The 26,459-nt window shown below is 38.0% G+C and overlaps 1 protein-coding gene across 3 annotated transcripts in view; it reads left to right on the forward strand.

Moving 5' to 3' along the window:
- ASZ1 (ankyrin repeat, SAM and basic leucine zipper domain containing 1) overlaps nt 1-8,584 on the forward strand; it is a 44,205-nt gene extending 35,621 nt beyond the window's left edge. For 2 of the 3 annotated variants that reach the window (XM_084785746.1, XM_084785748.1), the window contains 3 exons: nt 3,648-3,753; nt 4,562-4,675; nt 8,161-8,584. In XM_084785746.1, coding sequence (XP_084641872.1) covers nt 3,648-3,753; nt 4,562-4,675; nt 8,161-8,313 — 373 coding nt within the window. In that variant the 3' untranslated portion in view covers nt 8,314-8,584. Of the gene's footprint in view, nt 1-674; nt 850-3,647; nt 3,754-4,561; nt 4,676-8,160 lie in introns of those variants that run through there. The other variant, XM_084785747.1, reaches the window with a different exon arrangement.
- The last annotated feature ends 17,875 nt before the right edge of the window (nt 8,585-26,459 follow it).

Raw genomic sequence — 26,459 nt, forward strand, 5'->3', positions numbered from 1 at the left:
GATTTCCCCACTAAAATAATTTGCCTGGGGTTATTTTAGGGTATATTTTTCATCACAACCGTATCTTCTTTAGTAGTTAGAAAACTATTAAAGCTGAAGCTATTTTACTTAGGGTTCGTTTTTGTAATTGCTGGTTTTAAGGTCTTGTCCCATTCCTAAGTGGTCGCATTCACAAACATACAGAGTTGGTGCTGTTCCCTGCTATCCTTTTGGTACCTGCGCACTCTATTATAATATATCTTTGCACTATCATTATTGATGTTTCTCCATGTTTGTCTCTAATCAGCCTTGCTAGAGATTAATTTTTAGATTGCCACTCCTTTTAACTTAATGCTTCCTTTGTGTTTACGTGGGAATAGGGTTTATGCATGTCAAGTGTGTAAGTGGGAGCAGAGGACAACTTTACGGGACTTGGGTTTCTATATCACCATGTAGGCTCTAGAGTTTGAACTCATGTCGTCAGGCTTGGTACCCAGTGCTGTACCCACTGAGCCATCTCACCAGCTTGGAGAACCTTTTTGTTTCATTACAGTTTTTAGTTTCATTGGTTTCTGCTGTTATCTTTATTGTTTCCTTCCTTCTGCCTGCTTTGAATTTATTTTTATATGTTAATGTGGTAGGAGTCGAGTATTTCTCCTTCCCTACGTCCTTCCCTCCCTTTCTTTTTGTGACAGGATCGTCTTCTGTGACCTGGACTGGCCTTCCATGCTCAGTCTTCCTGCCTTAACTTCCCAATGGAAGATGACAGGTGCAGGCCACCTTGCTACATTCCCTTTTGTTATCTAAGCATATGCCACTTGCAGTTTCCTCCAAATGTGGATGTAATTGAATGCCACAGAATTTTAATACATTAAATGGTCATTTTCATAGATTTTCTGTATATAGTTTTTCCTTCAAGGCTTCTTCTTTATTCACATATTATTTGAAGATATGTCCCTTGATTTATGTGTGTTTGGAAACTTTCCTTTTGATTTCTAGTTTGGTTCAGCTCAGTAACTGAGCAATAGCTACAAAGGATAGGTAGAATTTAAACATAGACTAGAAAACCTGAAAGACTTTTGTCTTTTAAATTATATGATTGACTAGTTAGTTCATTTTTTTAAATATTTTGATGTCAATATTACCATATTTAAAAAGAAACACATGTACCATAAGAAGAATACTTACAAATGACACCTTGGCATCACTTACGTAGCTTTCTAAGTTTCACCATATAGCTATGATTCAAAGAAATTTCTGTATTGTTTAGAACTTTGCAAGAAACTATCTGTATGATCCTTATTTCTCAGAGCCTGTTACAGAGTCCACATTATAAATACTCTTTTCCCATTGCTTTGCCTACATATAAAAGGAAGGACTTAAGCATTTGGTATTATCCTTTCTAGATAATATCATAGCTCCTAATATTTAAATGCATTAAATACATATCAGTGGTGATGTTTTTGAATCAGCAGTTCTTAAAGATCTCTTGTTTCATCAATGTTTCTATGAAGTACTATCTCAGATTCTAGGTGACTAACTTGCATATTAGAATTGCCAATGCTACTTATATTTATAGCGGCAGCATGGCCTGTATGAATGTATTTGTGGACTTTAATAGACCTAAAGAGTGGAGAATCATGAATGGCTCACTTATTAAAACTGCTGAATTTTTTAAAAAATAAAAATGTCAGGCACATATTCCAGGAATTTGGCCTTGTTATTAAATCACAGACTGTGTTTATATGATTGTAAAGACAAGGTTTTGCTTCCCATTTGTTCAATGTCATCCTTTAAAGAAGAAATTAGTCATTAAGTCATAAGAAAACTAACAGCAGGAAAAGTTGAATTGATTGATTGTAATCTCCTGATAATTTTATTTCAACAATTAAACCACTGATTTATTTTAAGATACTTTTTGTGCGTGTCAAATTTCTAAAATAATATGTTACAAGAATGCAATGCACATATATTGTTTACTTTTTATGCCTTGGCATGTTTGTAAAATTTAAATTTTAAACTTAAGTGTTGCTTTTGAACAAACTAATCAACAGTCATCAATTTCTCCTTCAATGTTTTCTTTGAGCTCTAAGCTACCTAAAATCCACTTCAGTGCATCAAAAGCATCTCAAAACTTAAGCCCTTCAAGAAACTTCCCCGTCTCAGCTCTCCTTTTTTCATGTATCCTTTCTCTGTGAGCTTCAGACTCATAGTTTTAATACTGCTGCTACCTTGGTTTGTACTCACATTCATGCTACAAGGAAACATTAATCTTGTTAGATACTAGTGAATATAAAATACAGCTTTTCTTATTGATATTCACTCTCTGACTCTGAATTGTATCAAGTCTCTTGAGTCTACGATATTGGGATAAATATGGTTGTAAGACTTAGACTTTCCACTGTTCACTGATTGTTACCACCTGCTCATCTCATGTTGTTGAAGTTACACCATAATTTAGCTAACTCAAATGTCATACTTTTGCTAGACAGAATATGGGATATTTTATATAGTCTCTTTCTGTCCTCCTGAGAATCTTATCTCCATTCTAGAGAGTTGGCAGTATCTGGCTTGAGATTGGGCTTTTACCAGAGTGGAAAGCTCTCTACATGTGCATGCTGAGTCCAAACCCAGGTCATCCCTCTTAAGAGTCTGTGCTCTTCCTGTGGCTGCAGTGTTTTCTGTTCATCTTCTGCTCTGCTCATCATCCATCCTCAAATTCAGTTCCTTCCTCAATGGTACACTCTTCTAGTAAAATGAAAAAATAAAAATGAGATTACTTAAATTTTATGTGCATTCTCTTTCTTTTTTCCTGGTTTTCCTTCCATTTCTATGTTACTTTAATCCACAACCAGTCACCAAGAAACATTGACACCAAGTTTTTACTTGCTCCCTGCTTGAACTCCTTTAGTTCCCTTACATTATGAAAAATACAGAATCCTTTCAGAGTTAAGTTACGTTCAGCCTATTGCTGCTACTTCCTTGTGATTTTACTTTAGCCATGCCTTAACTGGTCCTCTACTTTTATACTTCCATAACTACCAAATCTTTCTGTCCAGAGCTTCTTCCCTTCCTTATCTAGATGGAAAAAGTATTATTTGGCTCCAAGTTTAATCCAAGTATAATTTCTATCAACTGTTTCTAATTCCTTATTCCTACAGTAGTGTATAGTACTAAATTAATGGTCGGTGAGTTTCAGATAGTTCACCTGTGAACAGGTGTGAGCCACTGCAGACTGTGATGGGGAAAAACAAATCATATAAAAATCATCACACAGTATCCTCCATGAATGACATGCAAATATTGGTTCTTTAATATTCCTTCTTTTTATATATCTCCAAATAACAATTACGTGTCTATATCTCATCTTGGAATTTAAAATTCTTTGAGCAGGGGCTTTGACTCAGTGGCAGAGCTTATCTGGCAAGCGCAAAGTCCAGGGTTCAATTTTCATACCACAAAAACTATGTAATAAATAAGAAGGGGTAAAGGAATTCAGCATTTGTGAGACTAGAGACCTGGTCTTCTTTTATACTTAATACATATTTTAGTTCCAAATATATATTAGATAGGCGATAATTTTTTTTAAATCTCTTTAGTTTTCTAGGCAGATTGGTAGACTGAAGTAAGTTACTTTTAACTGGTTCCTTTTTGCTTCCTTTCTGTAGTGGTGATGAGTTCCTCAACTTCCTTTTGAAATTAAATAAGCAGTGTGGCCATCTAATCACAGCTGTGCAAAATATCATTTCCGAGTTACCCGTAAATTCTCACAAGGTATTTAAGCAAGAGTTGTTCTGTGAAGTGTGAGTGTTGAAGAGCAGGCTGTGGTAACTTACTAGGCAGGTCTGATCTGATGAATTTCTATTGGTTGGTCAGCATGCGCTCCAAAGTGGTACATTTTTAAATATTCTCTTCTACATCTGGTTTGTCATAGAACCTTGAGCTCTCTCAGCCTCAAGCACGGGGGGAAGAAGGCAAGCTAAAATCTAAACCTGTTCTGTATTAAACTTGCCATTTTTTGTTAATGACAATTTAATTGATGAAAATAAAAACTGTTAGAATCCAAGTGAAAGATGAAACAAAACAGCATGTTCAATGCTATTTAAAAATTATATTGACATATAATTTTTCTAAATTAAGGAAATTTTAAATAGATACTCACTTACAACAACAGACTATTTGAGCTTTTCTTTTGCCTGTTTGTCTCTAATATAGACTTTAAAATGAAAAACAATAAACAGCTTTGTTTTCCTCTGGTTAATGTGTAATACTAATCCAAGAGTCATGTCATTTTAAAAATTTTGAAAAAGTATTTATTTATCACAAATACTACTAATATCAATTTCTATATATAAATATATATTTAGGAAACTTATACAGTAAACTGATTCAACTGTTTATATAAAATTACTGACTTGCTTTTGTTGCCAGGATTTATTGTAAACAAAAAGAGCCAATTATATAATTTAATCTTTTAAAGTGTCAGATAATCAAAAATAAATAAAGTGTCAGATAATCTTTGTTCATATAAATAGTGAAAGGCTATTTCCAGTTTACGTGTAGCTCTTGGAAATCTCAACAGATAGTACTGGAGTGGGCTTCTCCCAGAAATTTTACCTCTGTTTGTGAAGAACTGGTCAGTAATGTTAAGGATCTGAATGAAGAAGTCTGCAAGCTGAAGGAGTTAATTCAGAAGGTAGGTACTTAACATTAACACTGGTGGAAACCGAGGAGGCCTTTCACAGCAAGGTGTTAGGAAGGAAAGCAGTTTTAAAAGGCAGCCAGTAGGACACAGAGAAATGGTCAAAGGACAGGTTCTCAAGAGAGAGGTAGATAGAAGAGGCAGGCATTGCTGGGCATGGAAGAAGAACATGTGCTCCTCATGCTGCCTAGCAAGAAAACACCAACCCAATGATGGTCTTTCTAGAGTTCACTAAGCCTCGCCACGTGGGACACTGCCTGCCCAGCCCCTATCAAAACAGGCAGGCAAGACAGCCAAGAACCATAAAATGGTTGCACCTTTTGGTAAGCATTTATCCCAAAACTGTGTGTACCACAAGTGTCTTATACTAGGTGGACAGTTCAATAATTAAGGTATGTTTATTCCATATACTGTACACTTAGGGGCTTAGATATAGTTCGGAGGTGGAGTGTTTGCTTAGCACATGCCAAGTTCTTGGTTCAATCCTCAGTACTGAAAACAGAAAACATAATATGAAACCAATGGAAAATGATTGAAAATATTTATTCACTTGTTAAAGATGGAAATATACTATTATTTATTTATAGCTGTATAAATGCAAAAAGGGCAAATGAAATGCACTAGCTCTGTTAACTAGATAAGAACGGCAGTGAAGTATTTCTATTGGCCCAACTCCATATCATCTTTTATAATTAACTGTTTTTAGGATGTGGACTTTTTTTTATGTCTTATATTTATATAGGAGCCACATATGTTTGGATTTAAAGGCACGTTCTTTTTTCTTTTTTTAAAAAAAAATGTCTATACTAAGATGCAGGCTAATAAAATAGCAGCCTTTATAGAAGCTAGAAAATAAAGGGGGAGAAACACTGAGTTTCCTAAAAGCTCACTTCTGAATTCCTGTCGATTCGATAAATAAATTTAATGTCTGAACAACTTTTGTGACACATCCAATTTTTCAGTTTCAACCAAAATTCCTTTTTAATATATTTACCAACATTTTATTAAAATAATTTAAGAGCAAACTTTATGTTCAAGGTAATTTGTCATCTTCCTTAAAAATAAATTTAACCAACAAAAGTCTTTTCAGCTCAGAACAAAGTTGTAAAGCAAATTCTATAATAGCGGAATCAGACTGCTTTAAGGGGGAAAATAAGTAATACATCTCAGCTTCTGAAGTAAGTCAGCCCCTTTCAGATAGAAGAGGGGTCTTAGGAGTGTGCTCTAGCTGACACTCACTCTCTGCAGATGCTGGGAGTCTGCGTCCAGCCGAAGCGAGCCTCAACTTGCTGAGGGCACAGAAGTTATAACCACTCATCCTCACTTCCTCCATCACAGCTGGAGTGGAAGGAGAGCGGAATTCATTTTACTCAGCAGGATATTCTTGAGAATCCAAGAAAAAGCACAAAGCTTTGTGTATAGAAATTTCCTTGAAAGCATCACTTTAAATGTAGGAAATCCCTAAATGCATATTTGTGGCAGAAGTGGCTACTGATTTGATTTTTCAAACTAACAGCTAATGTAGACAGGACAGCGAGATGCAGTTAGAGAAAGAACCAGAGTATACAGTGTCAGACAAAAGTAAGCATTGTCTTAGAACTTACTGAACCTAAAGTGTGATATGATTAGGTATCATAATATTTAATTTAGTAATATACACCTTGAAAAGAACCTTCATCTTTTTTTTCACTACCTGGATTACCTTTTCTCTGTGACCTTTCTTTACCTAGAATTCAAATTTTCTATGTAAAAACTACCCTGGAAATATGCTGATTGCCTATAACAATGACAGGCATGGTTCTTTAGTCAGAAAAGTCTTAATTTTTGAGCAAGTAAATCGACTGACTTTTCTAAATTAGTCTTACATGAACAGTTCTTGTAATGAGATTTTACTCAGAAAATCAGGAAGGCTTCCTTGGGGGAATATGGTATCATGCTTGTTAGGCTTTTGAGAGTTTAAAGTTTACTTTTGCACATAAGTGTACTGAGGTAACAGAGAGGGTAGGAGAGGGCAAGGCTAGCCTTTAACACCACATCATTCTCTTTCAACCCGACACACTGACACACTTGTCAGAGAGGGTCATTGCTTAGTGAAGGAATGACTGCCTCAGGGTTCAGTAAATGGAGCATCAGTGTCAAAAAAGAACCTGTTGCTGAATGAAGCCATTTGGAAGGTAAACCAAGATTACAGTCTTAATGAGATTGGCATCAGAATCCATTTTTTCTGCTATAAATTTGAAATTAATTTTGCAGACTTTTAAAATTAAATATTTACACTGTAGGATTTCAAAGGCATTATTCCTACTGTTATTGGAAATATTTCTCTCGTCACTCCAGCACAGGATGTTTCTAGTAAATATCACTCTATGAATGTGTCCAGCTCTTTATCTTTTCAAGATCTCCTGCTTTCTGCTTACCCTCTGTCTCCTGACCTCCCCCAGCAGCTCGCTCTCACCTCGTCCTCCCCACCCCCACTCTGCCAGCACAGACACACACACTGCTGGGGGCTTCTTCACAAAGAACGTCGCTGTGGGAGTTCAGAAGCCAGAAGCCAAGCCCTGTAGGCCATGCGCTCCCATTGCTAAGAGTTGCTGGGTGTGCCACTTACACTCTTAGACATATTTGTTCCTGCAGTTACAATGCACTATCTTCTGAGTTTTGCTAAACTTCTGTGGTAGACTTGCTATAAGAATGGCTCAGTCTTTTTTGGGATACTAATTGAATTTAATACAAAAGGAGAGAAATCCCAGTTCTTATTCCTTGTAGATAAAATAGAAAGCAACTATTTGACATGAAAGGAACTTTGTCTCAGGACAATTTTTTAAAAATACCATTTTTAAATATTATCATCTATTGAGGGACAAAAGTGTGCCAGGGTAGGTTCCCCTAGTTACATATATGTGCGTATATACACACACACACAGAGACACACACAGACACACGCATGCGCGCGCGCGCGCGGGGCATCTTCTAGTTACACACATATATATGCATTTCAAACTAAGTCTTTGCACTAACCAACTTGAATACCAAAAAAAGATTTTGAAAACTATTCTGCTGGCCTTAAGATATTTAGGAATTGCATAATTATGGCAGCCAAGCCCTGCTCCTATAACAGTGGCCTAAAAGTTTAGATTTGTATGTCATGACAAATCTGCAACAAACATGCTAACCAAGTCTTCAAATAATTTAAGTTTTCTTTTGGTTAATCCTATAGACTTAGAGCTTTGAAATAAATTCTTAGTACCTTCCAGAAAAAAGTTATCATCTATAAAATTATTTTTTATTAATGTAAAAGTAATAATCATCTATGAAAGATACTAGTGAAAGACATATATGTTTTCACTTTAAATATGTCATGAGGTATTCAGTTTCCTCCATCTAAATCTTGTGAGTTAATATGGATTTTATTTTCAAAACAAATGTTTTCACTTTCAATATGTTGTCTACTAACTCCTGTTTTCCTCACTAAAAATTAGATGCAGAATGAACGGGAAAATGATCCAACTCATATCCCGTTAGTGGAAGAAGTGTCTACGTGGAAGAGTCGGGTTTTGAAGAGGTCGGCAGTTACAGTGTGTGGATTTGGGCTGCTGCTTTTTATCTGCAAGCTAACTTTCCAGAACAAATAACTAACATTTATTACGTTATGTATGCACATCTTACTCAGAATGTCCTGGCATTGCTTTTAATCATTTGTAGTACAACATTGCTTTATTTCCTTGCCCTTATGCCATAGGAAAAATTATGATAACATAGAGTTTTTCTTTAAAGGTGACTTCAGTTTGAATTATATAGTTTATTACATTTTTATGTTAATTTCAATCAAGAAATAAATTATGGCTAACTCTTTCATTTAAACCTGACTAAATCACATGCAAAATAAACGTTTGGTATTCTTTACATTCAGAGAAAGTGTGCTCATTTGTCATCAAAGAGCTTAGAGTATTTGTGAAGAGCTCATAAATTGATATTCCTTTTAGGCCTATTTCCTTCCATTATTATATAATAAGGATCATCTTACTGGTTTTTTATTTATATGATTTTGCTTAGAAAATTATTAATTATTAATTGTGAAAGTGTCAAAGAGCATGGACCCTGTTGCCTGCTGTTAGATAACTTCCCCTTGGGCAGGCTGCCTCACCAGGACACGTGGGGAAGAGGATGCACGCGGTTCTGATGGGGCTTGGTGTGCTGCGGTGGCTTGCTGGTGGTGGAGGAGTAGGGAGAGGGGGCAAGGAGAAGAGGTAGGGAGGGTGAGACCAGGAGGAGGGGAGGGAGGGGCTACAATCAGCTTGTAAACTGAGTGAATAATTAAATAAACAAATATGAATGAATGAATGAAAATGTCAGGGAAAACAAACGGTAATAGTGAAACATGGAAATCTTTATAAGTACTTTGAAAAGTAGTTTAAATGCAGAATAAAAAAATTAAGAAATAGTAAGGCACAAAATATATTAGCATTTTTATGAATTTTTGTCAAATATTCTATATATAACATTTTAGGGGTATTATAAAAGTGGATGTCATTTGATACATAATTTCTCATTTCTAAGAACATAAGTTTTTATTTTTCAATTTGGAATGTTGCTATTCAAATTTTAAAAGTGAAACTTAAGAAACAGGCAGGTCCCGTTTAGCAGGCAGCATGGTATTCAGGTCTTGGTCTCTTAGTGCCACACTGAAACATTAGTTACCTATAGTTAAGAGCTAACAGCAAACAAAGGGAAAGAACTGCAGGACAAGGAAAGAGCACACGGACTGCAGTGAGTCACACCAGAGCTGCAAGACTCACACCGGCGAGTCACACCAAAGCTGCAAGACTCACACCGGCGTTCTGCGCAAGTGCTCCGCTGGGAACTGTTGGAAGGAAGGACACAGTGAAGGGGGTCTAACGCTTCAACAGCTGTTACAGAAAACTACTTTTTGGTGATACCTCCTATAAAAGAAAGTTCAAGATATAGATAAAGTTTTGTTTTAGCAAATGGTGTGTCACTCCCAGCACATACTTAGACAAGAAGTCTGTTTAATACGTGTTACTTTTATTTTCCTTTAAAAAAAAAAAAAGGTAGGCATCTTACCTAATTAACCATTAACCACACATGGTCTTTTACTTCAGTGCAATTTAAAGAGATGTTCTTTGTTATTTTTACTTGGATGGGCTACTACTGTTTTTACTTAACAAAATCAAGCTCAATGTTCAGCTATCAGATGGAAATTTATGTTACTTCTTTTCCAAACGGGTTTGTTGTAGAGTTCTTTATAATACTGAAATGCTCTGTCCCAGTGTTCTCCAAATGTGAGGAAATTAATACTACACATTTAGCTGTAGCTATGCCTTCTGAAAACATTACTCCTGCCTTGACACTGCCTTACAGTGTGATTTCCAAATTACAGACTAAAAATAATGAGGGCATCATTTTGTATTTGTTGATATTATTTCTTTGGGTAAAGTATCAATCAACTTAATAAGGATTTCCTTGGGATTTAAAATCAGCTGATATCTAGAATGTAAGCCCTTTCCCAATCTGATTAGTTGACCTTATTTGTTTTTTGTTTGTTTGTTTGTTTTGTTCTGTTTTGTTTTGTTTTTTGTTTGTTTTTTTATGGTTTTTTGGGTTTGGTTTTTTGTGGGGTTTTTTTGGTTTTGGTTTTTTTGTTTGTTTGTTTTTGAGACAGGGTTTCTCTGTGTGTATCCCTGGCTGTCCTGGACTCGCTTTGTAGACCAGGCTGGCCTCGAACTCACAGGGATCCACCTGCCTCTGCCTCCCAAGTGCTGGGATTAAAGGCGTGTGCCACCACGCCCGGCTTATGTGACCTTATGATGGGCTTGAGGGAGTGGAAGCCATGACTGTTCCTGGAAGAGGTAACTCCATGCCTCCTTCAGTTACACAGACGGATGTTGTCACTGGAAGTTATTTTAATTAGTCTGAATCAAAAAGTATCCCTGTCTTTGGAACCAACGTTGGAGGTGTGGCATCCTCCTGAAATCAGATATCTGAAAAGGAAGTCTACTTCCCCTTGGTTCGGGTTACTACTCTGCGATAGAACACCATGACCAAAAGAAGCTCAGAAAACAAAGCGTTTGTTTCTACTTTCAACTCTCAGGGCAGGACTTGGAGGTAGGAGCTGACGCAGAGGCCACAGAGGAGTATTGCTTGCTGGTTTGCTCCATATGGCTTTCTCAGCTTGCTTTCTTACAGCATCTAGGATCCCCAAACCAGGAGTGATACAACTCCTGGGTAAACTGGGCCCTGCTACATCCATCAGTCAGAAACAAAACAAACAAGCCAACAAAATGCACCACAGGCTAGCCCACAGGCCAGTCTAATTGGGATAGTTTCTCAATTTAGCTTCCTTTCAAAATGCAAAAATGACTCTGGCGTGTGTCAGGTTGACATAAAACTCGCCAACACTCTTGTTTCTACCATATTACCTCCACCTTCATGCGGACTTGTTGTCCTCAGCCCAGTTATTACTGGTTTGTTGTTTTTTGTTGTTGTTGTTGTTGTTGTTGTTGTTGTTGTTGTTTTCCTGCTCCCTGGCAAAACCAAGTAACTTCACTCTGCAGTCTCAGCCCTGATTTTTTTCCCCTGCCACAAACTTAAAACAATGGAGGCAGACCTCTGAAACTTTTGGCCAAAAATGTTCTGCCCATTAATTGCTTTGCTCAGTATTTTGTCCTACTCATGGGAAATTTAGTTCAATGAGAAACAAAAGTACTGGTGTTGGATATATACTATATCTGACTATATGAAAGTCAGAGGCTTTGGAAGTGACTTAGGAAAGTTTAGAGAAGCCAGTTAGAAAAAGCTTAGAATGCTGTATGCAGAGCTGACCTCACAGATGTGTGGAGGCCATAAGACCAAATTCGCCAAAAAACATACAGATAGTAAAGGCTTTACTTACGAGGCTCCACATCCCCATGAGACCTCTATTGCAGATTTCTATTTGTATTAATTTTGGCAAAGAACTTCGATTTTACGTATATTCTCAAGGCTTTGTGGGAAGCTTAATTTAAACATGGACTAGTTAGTCTACTTGAAGAAATTTCAAGGTCACAGTTTACCAGCTATTATGGTTCAGTTAGCTGCTTTTAGTTAAATTTACTGTGAGAAGTGTGACCAGGAAGAAGAGTGGGGAAAGCTGTAGGTTGGCCAGGAAGGGGCATGTAAAGTTGGGGTCAAAGAAGGTATAGTTGCCAAGAGATTAACATCACCACAGAGAAACCAGGACAGTGGGAAAGAGGAAGCATTGTAGGTTTCTCGGGAAATATCTAGACCCACCCAATGCGGGAGAAAGTATCTAAAACCTCATTTAGAAGGGTTTGCTTTGAGAATGCAGCACATGGGTGCCTGGGCAATTCTTTCCCTGACTTCAGCCCTCCCCACCCTAGAGACTCCTGCAGAGACTGGCCTGAGCCCAGCTTCCACCTGAGTTAGTGTGATGCAGACCTTCGTATCATCCATGTGATGGTGGGTTTGCAGGTATGAAGAAAGCAGGAGCTGTGGAAGCTTCACCTCAGATTTCAAAAGAAGCTCTGGGAGGCCAAGCAGGCTGTACCAGCATCAGGGTGCCTGCAGAAAACAGGAGAGAATTTCATGTGACATTATCTGTGAAGTCAGACCTACAGGGCAGACACCACAAAGTCAGAAATCCAAGGAAAGTCTATCTACAGTACCTTACCAGGAGAAACGAGACACTGAGCAGAGCTAGCTCAAGAGGTGCCACGTGGGCTACAGCGAGCAAGAAATAGTACAACCCTCCGATCATCAGGAACAAGCTCACTTTTTCAGAAGTTTGCCAGTGTTCTAATTGCCCCAACTTTTTCTTAGAGTTCCTTTTCATGAGGTTGATAGACATCCTCTTGCCTTTCTGATCTTGACACTGAGTGGTCTCCCTGCTCTGGGTATAACAATTTCTCTACTTTTTTCAAAGAGCCAACTTCGTATCTTGTCGTGTGTGTGTGTGTGTGTGTGTGTGTGTGTGTGTGTGTGTGCGCGCGCGCGTGCGCACACACACGCACGCACTCTTGTATTTTCTTACCTCCTTGGTTCTGCTTTAGCCCTTATTATATCCATTCTACTCTTTGGTCTGGGTTTAATTTTCTTTTTCAAGTATCTTTCAGTGGAAACTTGGTGTTGATTTGGAGCAACCGGTAGCTTTTAACATTGGTACTTAGGGCTACAAATCTCCAAGTACTTATTTAGATGTACTTCAGCTGTTAGGTAGTCACGTGCTGTAGCTTCATTTTTGTCATTGAAAGCATTCTCTGAATATTAGCTGAATATTCTTATGTAAGCTTTGTGTCAATCATATAAGACAGTGAAAATTCTAAAACAACCTAAAAAATCACCCAGTTTTAGCATATATGTGTGTATATTTGTATGTATGTATGTGTGTTTAAAATATATATGTTAAAAGTATTACAATATATGAGACTTAGGTAAGTTATGGTGTATGTGTGTGCATTTAGAATATATATGTTAAAAGTATTATAATATATGAGACTTATATAAGTGATTATCAAAGTAAAATTCAATTCTAAAAGCTTTTCTGTGGAAAGTATTTCAATTAAATTCTGATTTAAATGAATTAAATCAATTCAAAGTGATGTATAAGGTATTTAAAAGTTGAAAAGGGTATTTCCCTGAAACCAAGCCAGCCACACTTTCAAGTACCAAAATTCAAATTGAAGGTTTTTTAATGGAAAATTTTATCGGGCCAGAATGTATTTGATCTTAACACTATGATGACAGTTAATCTTTAAGAACCTAGATAACCATGATGACTTCTGTTTTGCACTCCAAGTTCCTCTGTCACTGCTTAATAAATAATCCTCTGTGGCGCTGAGGGGGCGGAGACAGGGTGGGGATTTTCTTGCTGGCACATCCACTAGTGAGTAATACATTCACTTTAAGTGCCAACAAAAATGTTATACTGGACTTATGTGACACATTTGTTAGCTATTAGAGAAACTAATTCTAAGCTGTTTGAGCAATGCTCTATTTCTCTACCTGCAAGTGCAGATGACCTTCTCAGTGTCCTAACTGAAGTGAACCTGTGCTCGGTTCTCGGGGATGTTTCTATGAAGAAATTTTAAAGAGTGGCACCATCTCTGGACTCAGCCCACTAGCTAATGTTTTCATCATTTTCTTTTAAATAGACCTTTCATGATTATTACATGAATTGTCTTTATTGTTTCTTTCTAACACTCCGGCCTTTTCTTTTTCCAGTCTGTGTCTGTTGTTGGGTGATTTTTCACAATCTCTCGTCTGCTGCTGGCCTCTGTACTAACAGGGAGGCAAAGCAAAGGGATCCCGGGCCTCAGCCCTGTTGTCACTACCTTGTACACTTTTTGGATCTTGGTTTCCTCGTCTTTAAGATAGATTATCTCCCAAACTAATGATCCGGAGTACTGTCGTCCTAATAAACAGATTCAATTTGGAATTCTGAAATTAGAATAGAAGCATTAGATTTAATGCTTAAACTGAACCCTTCACAGATGTTTGTTCCTGCTGCTGCTACTGCTGCTGCCGCCTTCACACTCAGACATATTACATTGTGAGATTTATTGTTAATACTGGTTGTTTCAGGTATTTTACAACCTATAGTAGCATTTCAACTTGTTAAGACAATTACTGTTTAGTTTATGTACTATAGCTACATACATTATATATTTCATAAATTGTCAGAAGATCTAACTACTATTGCTGTTAAGAAAAACAGATTAGTGTTAAGAATGTAAACTTTTTTTTTTAAAAAAGCAATCTGTAAGACTTATAGGAGAGAATTGTTTTACTATTTTTGCCTTGTTGTACTAACTTTCCGCAGTGTGGTAATAAATTCACTTATCTTTCCTCCTAGTGGTAGGGATCAAGCTCAGCCTACAACTCTCCTACAGAGCCCTTCTACACAAACAGCTTAAACAAAGGGAGAATTGGCTAGGTTCCCTCTCTGTGAAAGTTTTTAGAAGAGATGTAGGCGAAATGTAAAGGCAAATTCTCATCACAGATTCAAGAGCTATTCAATTAAACCAATTTGTGGAGCTGCATAGGCGCAGCTTTCCCTTCTGCCAATATAAAGATAAGTAAAGAGGGCAAGAATTTTCAGTGGTAAGATCTGTAAACCACCAAGTAAGTAACAGTATTACAGTGAGCTGCTATGCAGTGGTAATAATACTATTAAACCCACGGACGTTTCTGTAGCAACACTAAACTTAAAATACAGAAAAATTAGAGTTATGCAAAGACTTTAAATCATTCTCTGCGTGAAACAGAAATATCATAGAAAAATAGAATGCATGTGTTGTTCTTGGTGAAGCATCCTGAAGTTTATGCATAATGTGCCCTCCAAATCTTCCTCCTGAAACAAAGGACCATTCTTACCTATCAGCCAATACTTTGAAAGTTGCCTCTGATAAAGGGAGCCATGTTTCCAAAGCATGTTATATTTTCAGGGATGACTAAACAACATAGGGATAGAAAATCTATATGAAGAGAAAAAGGGCTAGGACATGGCTCAGAAGGTGCTTACTGGCCAAGCATGAACACCGGAGTCCACATCCCCAACACCCATGAAGAGCGAGGTGCAGTAGTATATGCTCGTAATCCCAGTATTAGGGAAGCAAACACGAGAGGATTCAAGGGATGTACTGCTCAGCAGGTAAGGCTGGAGAGCTCCAGAGGCAGTAGCAGACACATCGCAGTAAATAAGATGGAGCTTTTTGTCCAGCATTTATCACGCTGGAAGGCACTATTATATGCTACCAGAGGAGAAAGGGAATCATCAGTCTCTTCCAGCTATGACCCCTGTGAGCTACAACAACGGCTCTCCTGCAACACATGCCAGTTGGTGTAATATTGGCAAGAATGCTGTTGGGGACACTAACCACTTCTTTTAAGGCCCTCTTCATGGGCTAGACCCCATACCTGACACTGTTACTGGGGTCAAGAACCTGAGACTAGAAAGGCAATGGGTCCCGGGAGACAAACTACTATGGCTATTTTTCTAAACGGACTTAGCAATAAAATGACTCCTAGGAACATATTGCTATACTGTAGATCAGTGCATTGCTCAACTCTCATCTGAGAAGAGCCTCCTTCAGTGGGTGATAACATAGAACCACACGGCTGGACAGTGTGCAGAGAATGAGACCCAGAGCATTCGGCCTAAATGGGATGTGTGCATTAAACCCCTTCCCTCAGCACTCGGGGAATAGGAAATACAGAGCAGGGGGAGAAAGTTTGTAAGAGCCAGAGTTGTTGGAAAACTTCAGGGAAACAGCATTTTCCATACACAAAAGGGAAATTTTCAAATTAAAAGTAAGGTGGAAAGTCAACTGAGGAGGACTTCAAATGTCAAACTTTGTCCTTCACATGCATCCCACACAGGCATACAAAGAGTATCATCAATAAAAAGCATTACCTTTCATTTAACATTTAGCTTACATCAGTCGTTTAGCTAATTTAATAAAACCAATAATTGAATAAACACATTTAAGGTAACCAGTATGATTATAAGAATTAAATGGATTAAGAATTTTTTTACAATACCTGGTATATGGTAATATAATAAACTGAATAAATAAATAGTAGTATGTGTAATTTCTGTCACTGTCAATTATAATAAGACATGATGCTTTATGTGGAGAAATTATATTCTACACGAGAAGCCAAAATTTTCAAATTGCCAGGACCAATAATTTCTATACAGTGAGATTAATATTAAAAATATTTAAAGTCCCTTTGCTCTCCTTTTTCTCCCTCTGCCTTTTCTTTATCTTTCTCTTTCCTCTCCTCCGTGTGTTGGGAATCAAACCCAAGGCCTGGTGTATACTCTCTACCTCTGAATTGCCAGCCTAAAAATGCTTAAATCCTCTGAACGGACACAAATATATCAGAATCCACAAGACAGCATTCAAAGGTCAAGTGAAGACTAAATTATCTGATAAGGTGTTTTCTGTTTCTCCTCTCCCTTTCAATCAACTGTGTGAACTCAAAGGCAGAGAGTTGCCATGAATTGCAGATCAGAAGCAGAAAACACTTCTCTATAAAATCTAAGCCATCTGTGACTTTGGAGCCAGCAAGACCTACCCCACTCCATCTTACCTGCCTATTTCTCTTTAATAAAATTGTGTTACATTTTCTCTAGTCATTTCAGCCGACTTCTGCTCTTCACACCTTGCATATATCTGCATGAGGATGTGACAGTTTCTCTTCTGTACAAATGACAGGTATTTGTTACCAGGTATTATATTTGTTCTCTTCAGAGCTTCTTTGTCCCTGCCCCTCCCTGAGGGGTCACATCCATGGACTACCCTTCACCTGTTGTTTAGACTTAGCCAATGAGGAACCCCAGCAAAATAGCTGATGGACAGACATGTGAGCTAGCCACTTATTTGTTCACCTGGCCTCCTCCCTACCAGATTTTTGTGCTGTCTGTGTCCCTCCACTGACAGGCACAGCTCTTCTCTTGACAGAATCTGTAAGATTTGCTCCCTCTGGCTCGCAGGACCCTTCATTCCTTCCCTTTGCCCCTTTGGGTCTGGGAGTGGTAACAGCTCCTTGGCTCACACCTTCTTAAAACGTCTTTGTAAATCAAACCTTGAATTATTCTGCCATCTGTTTCCAGGTGAGAGCTTGACAGCATTCCTGCTATATGGTTCTTAGAGTATCTCACGTTAATTTACAGGCTTACCAGCAGTCTGTGTGTTCATTATCCTCACAGCATGCCAACTGTTAATATCAATGGAATTAAACTGTATCCTGTCCACCGCAGTCCGTGAAGGAGGTTTTGGGCTTTTCTGCTTACTAGTGAGATGAAGCCATTTTTCCCTTCACATTGCATATTTACTTTCACTTGCTTACACTTCTTCTGACCTGTGTCTTCCACTATCTGAAATGCATATTCCTTAACTGTTACACTTAGAAAATCTTATCTGCTGCCATTGTGTGTGAGAGAGAACCTCACTATATTGCCCAAGCCGGTTTCAGCCTCCTCAGACTTGTGCCTGGGTTGCCATAGCTGGCACCTCAGGTGTCCACCACACCCACTTACCTATATTGTTTTTTAAAGTTATACTTTTAATATCTGTGTTCATAATATGTTTTAATTTTTTAATGTTTTAATATGGTGTACAATGCTAATTTAATTGCATTTATTCCCCCATTGTGAGGCAGTTTTCACATCAGATTTATGATCCTTTTGTCTGTTAATAGTTGAAGGTTTTCTATGTAGATATTCACTGTGGAAAAAATATTTACCTTTTTCATTTCTTATGTCTATTTTCTTACTTCTTTGGGAAATTTTAGCCTTCCAGTCCGATAGTTAATAATAGTAGTGCTAATGATCTGCTTCTTTGATTTCTTTGAAGACTACATTTGTAATTCCTCATTGAACATGATGTTCTTTTCAACTAGTTAAAATAAATTTTCTATTGGATGCATGTAAGGCATTTTATATTAATATATACATGCATAGTTTATGTAAATGCTGAGTGTAATCAAGTATTTATTCTGTTTATTCTGAAGTAATCAAATTTTCCCTTTCCTGTGTTTATATATTGAGTTGCATTGAATTTTTTAGATGTTGAAGAATTCTTGACTCCCTGATTAAGATTTATATGTACTTTTTAATCATTTGTGCCTACTATCTATCTGTAATAAAAGTTATTGTGTCATACTTGTCTAGTTTTATTGTTACAGTAATAATATTTCAGAATTTTTTTTTTTTTAGTTTCTAAGCCTTACAGAATCTGCGGTTACTTTCTTTTTTCCTAATATTGAATTATTTTGTCTTTTGATGTTTTGTGTTTTCTAGTTTTTTCTTATAGAAACTTGTATAACTTGCTAACATTACAAAGAGCATTTGTTTTTGTTGACCTTCCTAATGCATCTACAGTTTCCATTTTAATAATGCATATGTTATATATTATATAGTATGCAGTATATAGTACTATATAATAGACAACATATGTATTATGTAATATGTGAGGTACATGTGTGTTTTCTGGTATCCTGGAGTTATTCTGTTACTCTTTTTCTAACTTGAGGGGAGGTGTACAACTCACTACTTTACAATGTTTCTCCCCCAATATAAAGATTTAGTGCTAATGTTTTCATTTAAATATAATTATGTCATACTGTTTTTATTAGTGTCCCATTTAAAATGGTGCCAGGCATGGTGGCGCATGCCTGTAATCCCGGAATTCGGGAGGCAGCGGCAGGCAGATATCTGTGAGTTCAAGCCCAGCCTGGTCTACAAAGTGAGTCCAGGACAGCCAAGGCCACACAGGGAAACCTTGTCTCAAAAAATTAATTAATTAAATGTTATGACTTCTATTATAGATTCCATTTTCATCAAGGATGTATTTAGAAACATTTTAAAGTCTCAGCATACTTTTCCAAAGGTTATCTTGCAAAAAAAATTATCTTGCAATTCATTCCTGGTTTGATTGAGTTTTGAGATGAAAATGGGGTATATAAAAGAACAATTCTAAGTTGGGTACAATAGTGTATGTCTGTCATCCCAGCACTCACTTGCACAACAAAAGCCAGAGGCTGCCAGAGCAAGCACAACCTTTGCTACATAGTAAGACCATGCCTTAGGAAAACAAAAGAGTTGTTTCATATTTGCTGAGTATTGTTGTATACCTTTGTACATAAACAAAAATTTAAATACATCATGACCATATTTAAACTTTAGTGCTTTCTACTTGTGAAGAACAGTCTTATATGCACACTAATTACCTGATATCTCTTGTTCAAGTCTTTTTATAGCCTATTAATAAATTTTTGTTTTCATGTTTTCTCAACATGTAATTATAAGAAATGATCACAAAATCTCCTTCCCCTGCCCCATGCCTTCGCAGTAAGATAACAGATAAAAAGTCTTTAACTTAGCCAGGCATGGGGATGAATCTCTGTGAGTTCTAGGCCAGCCTGGTCTGCAAAATAAGTCCAGGACATCCAAGGCTCCAAATAGAAAAAGGCCAAGTGTATTGTTTAAATATTTTGTCAATAGGAGATTAGCAAATATTACACAAGTAAAAACTTGAAAGTTGTGTGTGCCCTTTCAGTTTACTCTCTTGCTGCTTTTCAGATCTTTACTCCCATGAACAAGCTCCAGTGACTTTATAGATCCTAAACAACCCTCACCAAGCCGTCTCTCACTCCAGAAAACCCGTAGGCGTATGAGACCATCACACATTCCGGTTCCCAACTTATACCAGAAGAGATATTGTCCACCTGGACCAAGCTTGAATTTCTGACCCATAAAAACAATGAGCTTACAAATGAAAGATCTTTTGTAAAATGCCTCAATTTTAGAGTTATGTAAAATGGAGAAGGAGGAGGAGGAGGAGGAAGAAGAAGGAACAGAAGGAGAATGAAGGAACAGAAGGAGGAGGAGGAGGAAGAGGAGGAGAAAGAGACGGAAGGAGGAAGAGGAAAATGAGGAGGAGGAAGAAGAAGAAGAAGAAAGATGAAGAAGGAGAAGAAGGAGAAGAAAAGTGGAGGAGGAAGAGGAAGAAGAAGAAACTGATGCAATCAGTGTGGCAAAGTGCGCTCACTAAGATTATGCACTTGTGTTAAATTTTGCTGTGGAAATTTAGACTATGACATTGGTCATTTTAAATTATTATTGCCATCTAGGTGAAAAATACCCTTGTCACTATGTGATTCATCTTTTAATCTCAGTTAATATTTTGCCTTAAAATCAGTTTGATTCTAATATTTGTGCTTTGATACTTTGTCCTTGAGCTTTAATATTTACTTAAATAACATGTACGTGGTTTTAGAGGGAAGTTTATCTGCCAGTCCTTGACATTAAACAGAGATAGAAACTTTAGTTCATTTATGTTTATTGTGATTATTGATTCATATTGATATATATGATTTATTTCTGCTATCCTTTTCTTTAAAAGGCTTTTCTCTTTTTCTACCTATTTTCTTGTCAGTTTTTGGAAGTTTTGTTGTTCCTTCTCTTTTGTCCCTGCTATCATGTAAATTTCCACTCTTTTTTGTGATTATCCTTAAAATTTTAACACAATACCAAATAAGTCTAAAAGGAAACGGTCCTTCTACCTTTCCCTTAAAGTTACAAGTGAGAAAGCCCTAACTTTGATCAATTCTCCTCTGGTACTGGGTACCCCTGATGTTTTAAGCACCAACAAATATTTCAGTATCCTCTTCTGTGAAGTTCCTGTTGAGGTATGTTGTCCATGTTATAATCAGAGTGTCTTCTCTTTGTGACCCACAGTTCCCTTTAGAGAGCAAAGTAATCATCTTTATTGATATACTATTATTAACAATCCCAAGTTTCAGACTTTCTCTTTGTAATTAGTATAGCATTATAGGGAGTAATGTAAATCTCTCTAATTGTTTTTTCCCCCTTTGAAAGTTGTCTTGACTGGTCTAAGCCTGTTGTATTTGCAAGTACATTTTAGAATCAGCAACTCAGGGACGTCGTCTCCACCTGAAAATCATTTAGATAACAAGGTCCTGAATGTCAAGCCACTACAATATTAAAATAAGATTTTGGCGGACATGAGAGAAAAAGAGAATTTGCTCTGTGTGTGGAAAGAATGTGAATTGTTGTGCCAAACGGAACACCAGGAAGGGTTGTATTTTCTAGAGATAAGGCCGTACTATCTTTTATTGCCACATTCTATTGTTATTTTCCTATCAAAAAGTAGATGGTATTTCTTGCCCTCTTAAATCTGGACAGGTCCTGTGCCTGCTTTGATGACATCCAAATGCTCTTCCTAACAAGCTCGCCAACATTTACATCCCCTTAGTCAGTCCTGTGCCAGCCTGTAAGAAGTCCATGAGAAGTGGAGGGTCACAGAATCGCTAGATATGTAAACACAAAGGCCTTATGGGCCCCCTTCTAATTTAGTCGAAGTCAGGTGAACCTAGTCCCAGCTGCAGCTCTGCGGAGGACCCCATGCATAAATCACCGAGCCAAGTCCAGTCCGCAGAACTAGGAAAGGTATGTTTATGTTTTAAAGTACTGAGCTTGGAAATGTTTTGTTGTGAAGCAAAAGTAACTGAAACAGCTCTGTATTTTGGGGGTTTTCTCCCCTGTTAATTATCTAGGATACTATAATGGGTACTTTTTACTTATTAAATATAAATAAATATTGCTTCATGATAGTACATTTTTATTTGGTTCAAATATTTCCTAACATCCCTTAAGACTTCTCTAACCTAGAGATCCTTACAAGAATATTGTTTAGTTTTCAAGACCAAGAGGTCTTTCTTATGCTTTCTCTTAATGAGTTTTCATAGAATTCCATTATAATCATGGAACAATCTGAGAAAGATTGGCTGTCTTAATTTGCTAATGTTTTAATCACACAATATGCAGTCTGTCAGTGAATGGTCCACATGTAGTTGAGAAGAATGTGTTCACTGCTGCTAGACTCAAGTGTTCTATAATTGTCAGCCAAATGATTGGATGCTGCAGCTATTGCATTCTCTGAACCTCGGTGTTCTTCTGTGTGCTTGTGCTATCAATTACTGAAGTAGAAGTGTTGACATCTCCAATTATAACTATGTATTCTTTGTGTTTTCTTTCAGTTTTGTTAATTATGCTTTATATATTTTGAAGATCTTTTGTTTAGTATATACACACTTAGGACTGTGTCTTATTGGAGGATAAACTGACCTCTAATCATTGTGTTATATTCTCATTACTCTGGATAACTTTTTCATATATACCTATCTACTTTGATAGTGATAGGTCTATTTAAGCTTTCTTTAAATTAGATTTGCATCATTTGTCTTTTTCTAGCCTCTGTTTTCCTACCTATATAGTATTTGGAAACAATTTATTATAGAGAGTATAGATAGTTTGTGGGTATTTAACCATGTTTTAACAATGTTGCCCTTGAACTATATATTATTTAATTGAATTACGAATGAATATAATTTACTATATATTAATTAATTTTTATTTTGGTATTCTAATCTACCTTCTTCTTATTTGATCCTTCTTTGTGCTATTAGGGTTTCAACCCTGTTTCACCTTTCTACCACCTTTTGTATCTAAATTTTTTTTGCATGTTTTTACTATATTTTTGAATGTTTGTATAGTGTTTAAGTAGTTAGTGTGGGGAGAGTGTTTTGTATACTAACTTATTGCTGGGGACTTGGAATCAACATCTTACCATTTTTAAAGTGAATGTAGAAAGTTGTCGCCATGTCAGTCCTTATTCGCTCCCTCTTTAAATCGTTGCTTTTTATGTATTACCTTTGCACACAACACAGACTCTATCTGACAGTTCTATAATCTTTGCTTCCAACATAATGATTGATTGACTGAATGACTGTCTGGTATTGTAGTACATGTATGTGCTGTGGCACATGTGTGGAGGTTACAGGACCACTCTCCAGAATCGATTCTTGCCTCCACCTTGCTTTTGAGGCAGGGTTTCTCTCCTTTCTGCCACTGCTCTGTGCTCGGGCCTACAAGTTTCTGATCAAGTCTCCTGTCTCCTATCTCACTGTTGGCGTGCTAAGATTACAGATGCATGCCACTGCCCTGACATCAGGCCTTTTATGTGGGTTCCAAGGATCAGACTCGGGTCATCAATCTTAGGCAGCGAGGGCTTTTACTGGCTAAGTGTCTCCCTGTTAACAAATACCAAAGGCCTGGAGAAGTCTAGTGTACCTCATCACATTTACACAGACGTGTATTATTTCCTTTGCTTTTCCCTCCCTCATCCAAATTTCATGTGTGTGTGTGTGTGTGTGTGTGTGTGTGTGTGTTTTCATGCATGGATCCTTGAGCACCCACCTATACATGTGCATTACATGTACACAGGACTGCAGGTGTGTATAAAGGCCAGAAGGGGATACTGAGGATCTCTTCATCAATCACAGGCCACCCTAGTATTTTAGATAAGGTCCCTCATGGAACATAGAGCTCACCAACTCTGCTAGGATGGTGGACCAACGAGATCCAGGAATATTTCCATTACCATAGTTACACATATGGCTACTTTTCCTGGGACTGTGGATGGCTCTTGAGAATCTGAAATCCACGTTCTCATGTTTTCATAACAAGCATATCACCCATTGAGGCATCTCCTCAGCTCACTTTAGGGTTTTGGTTTTTTTTTTTTTCAATATTTCTCTTCTGTTTGAAGAACCACTTTTAGCAATTGTTCTCTCAAGAGTTTCTAACAGTGAATCCTCTGTTTTCCTTTTTCTGAGTACATATATATTTGCTTTTATTTGTGAAGAATATTTTCACTGCATATAGAACTCTCAGCCTGATTCTCTCATTATTTTATACAATGTTCTTCCTGTTTTCTCCTCATTTGTAATTTATAAAAAAGCTGAAGTCATATACTCTGTCATTTTTACTTTTTCTTCAAAATAATAATAATGAAATATCTGTCATTACCAGGTTAAGAATTTTTCTTTGCATTGTATTTTTATCAGTCTGTCTTCCCATTCCTGTCTTCTCTATTTTGTGCTTTGCCCTTTTTTGTGAATTATAAGATTTGTCTGGTTCCTCATTACATTTTCTGGTTCTTGCTGAGCCCTTTTGTCCATTTGGTGTAGCAGTGTTCATCCCTGATCAACTCAGAAATTCTACCTGTAGCAGACCCTTCTCTCCTTTAATGGAGACTCCTGGTTTTCTTGTGTTCTGTGTTGCAGTGCTGCCACCCTCAAGCAGGGGCTGGCCTTCAGCAGAGAAAAGTGGAACGTTCATGAGATGGTTGTAGGGATCGTAGCACATATTTCCTATCTCTGAGGGGCCCACTTTGTGCTGCTGAGTGCCCAAAACTGGAAGAGATAGGTGTCATAGCTTTGACCAATGGTATACTTCTGTTCTGTATGAAATGTCAGGTACCCGGTCCCTTGAGCTGAGAAGCAAGTCTTCGGCTTCGATTCATTGAAATGCACACTGAAATTTAAATGCCCTTTTCTTTGGTTAACAAGTGGTTATAGTGGTTCAGTGATTACAAGCACTTGATGCTCTTCCAAAAGACAGAATTCTGTTCCCAGTACCAATGTCAGGTGGCTCACACCTGTAACTCCAGACCCAGGGGATCCGAAAACTCTGGCCTCTGAGGATCCCTACAGACATGTGCGCAAGCCTACATGCAGGCACACACACACTTTAAACTAATAAAAATAAAGTATATCTTTAAAAAAAATAGTTATACTGGGGTAACTACCTCAAGAAGAAACTAACTCAGACTGATAGACAAATGACCGTGTAGCTGCAGAAGTAACTTCAATTTTAAAGGGTGGAGATAGTCTGGTAGTAAATTAGTTCTCTTCTCTGCCCTGGGAGATTAGACAAACAATGGATCTAACTAAGAAAATAGACTGACTCATTTGGCTAAAATGCCATACTGAAATTATAAGCAAACTAACATTAATCTGTTTTTTAAAAGTTGGGGGGTGGGGGTCAGGGTTCTGTATATTGCAGGAAATTTTATGGTCAATTCTGAGATTTATTGAAGAAATACAGAACTCAAAAAAAAAAAAACTCAAACATTAAGTTGATAGACAAAAATCACTCTGAATCCTGTTTCTTACCTCACCCTCTGCTGTTGGCATGACGAAGTGTGAGCTCTGCCTCGCCATTTATCAACTCCTCTTTACTATGGTCAAGTTCAACGACATGAGAAAGGCTTGCTTTTCTGTCTACTTGTCTTGAGCATTTCCCAGCTACCTGCCCAAGGGCATTTGAGAGACTAGATGCATACAGGGAGGCAGGAGCTTCTCCGTAGGAAGAGAAGCTGTATGGGACTATGTAATGGGTCATGAGTGGCCGGGGTGGAGTAGGGAGAGAAGAGACCAGTCATCTGGTCCAGACTGCCTCCAGACAGGTCAGAAGGGGTGTTTGGGCGGACCTTTTTTCACATCTGGGTTTAGCCTCTCTTGAACTTTTTTAGCCTTTCGCCTTTGACCAAAACTGATTTGTACTCTGCAAGGCATGTGGCGCTTCCTCGTGTTCCTCCCTTGTAGCTCTTTGGGGAGGATTTAATTGGCTCTAAGGATGGACCATCCCTTTTCTAGGAGGCCTGTTTCAGGTTTAGGTCATTCCATTGGCCTCGCCATCAACTGAAGAGCAGGTCCCCTGGCCATATAACTCCCTGGGCGGAGAGGAAGGGATCCTAAACTGGTGGTCGCACTCCATGTGTCTCGAACAGCCCTTGAGTTGGGTGGGATTTGTGAATTGGTGTTTCAAAGGTAGTTAACGTTTTCCTTGTCCACACTGGAAGCACGTAACCTGCCTACCTTCCCCAAAATTCAAATGGATTGCCTGGTTTCATTTTCCGCTAGAAGTGAAACTTTAAGACTTCAGCAACCGGTGACACAAAGGCTAGTGGAGATAAATTTTAGCTTGCCCCTCTGCTTCCTTCAGGAAGAAAGCTGGTGACTATAAATTGAGGTGCACGAGGTAATGCTGTTGGGAGCGATCCCAGCCCTCCCCCGGCCAGCATGTGCTCCTCCTCAGAGCAGCAGCTCACCCCCTCCCTCGCCCATCGAAGACGAAGAAGAAGCAGAACTTCCCCTGGGTCGCAGCCCAGTGATATGGAGCAGGTCTGGCGCAGAGCCCTGCTCTTCCCGAGTCGTGGGTGGCGCGGTGCTTGTTTCCCTCTCCTCCCTTTCCGGACCCAAAAGGGGATGTATCTGGGTCAGCCTGGGAGGGGCCGGACCTGCCACGGACAGCTAGAGGGAAGGGGGTGGCGATGACAGCATCTTTCAGGTTTTTGGCATCTCCGGGCTGTGCCTCGTCCAGCCTCTC

This window comes from Acomys minous (assembly GCF_964271855.1).
Source record: "Acomys minous genome assembly, chromosome: 6".
Lineage (NCBI taxonomy): Eukaryota > Metazoa > Chordata > Mammalia > Rodentia > Muridae > Acomys > Acomys minous.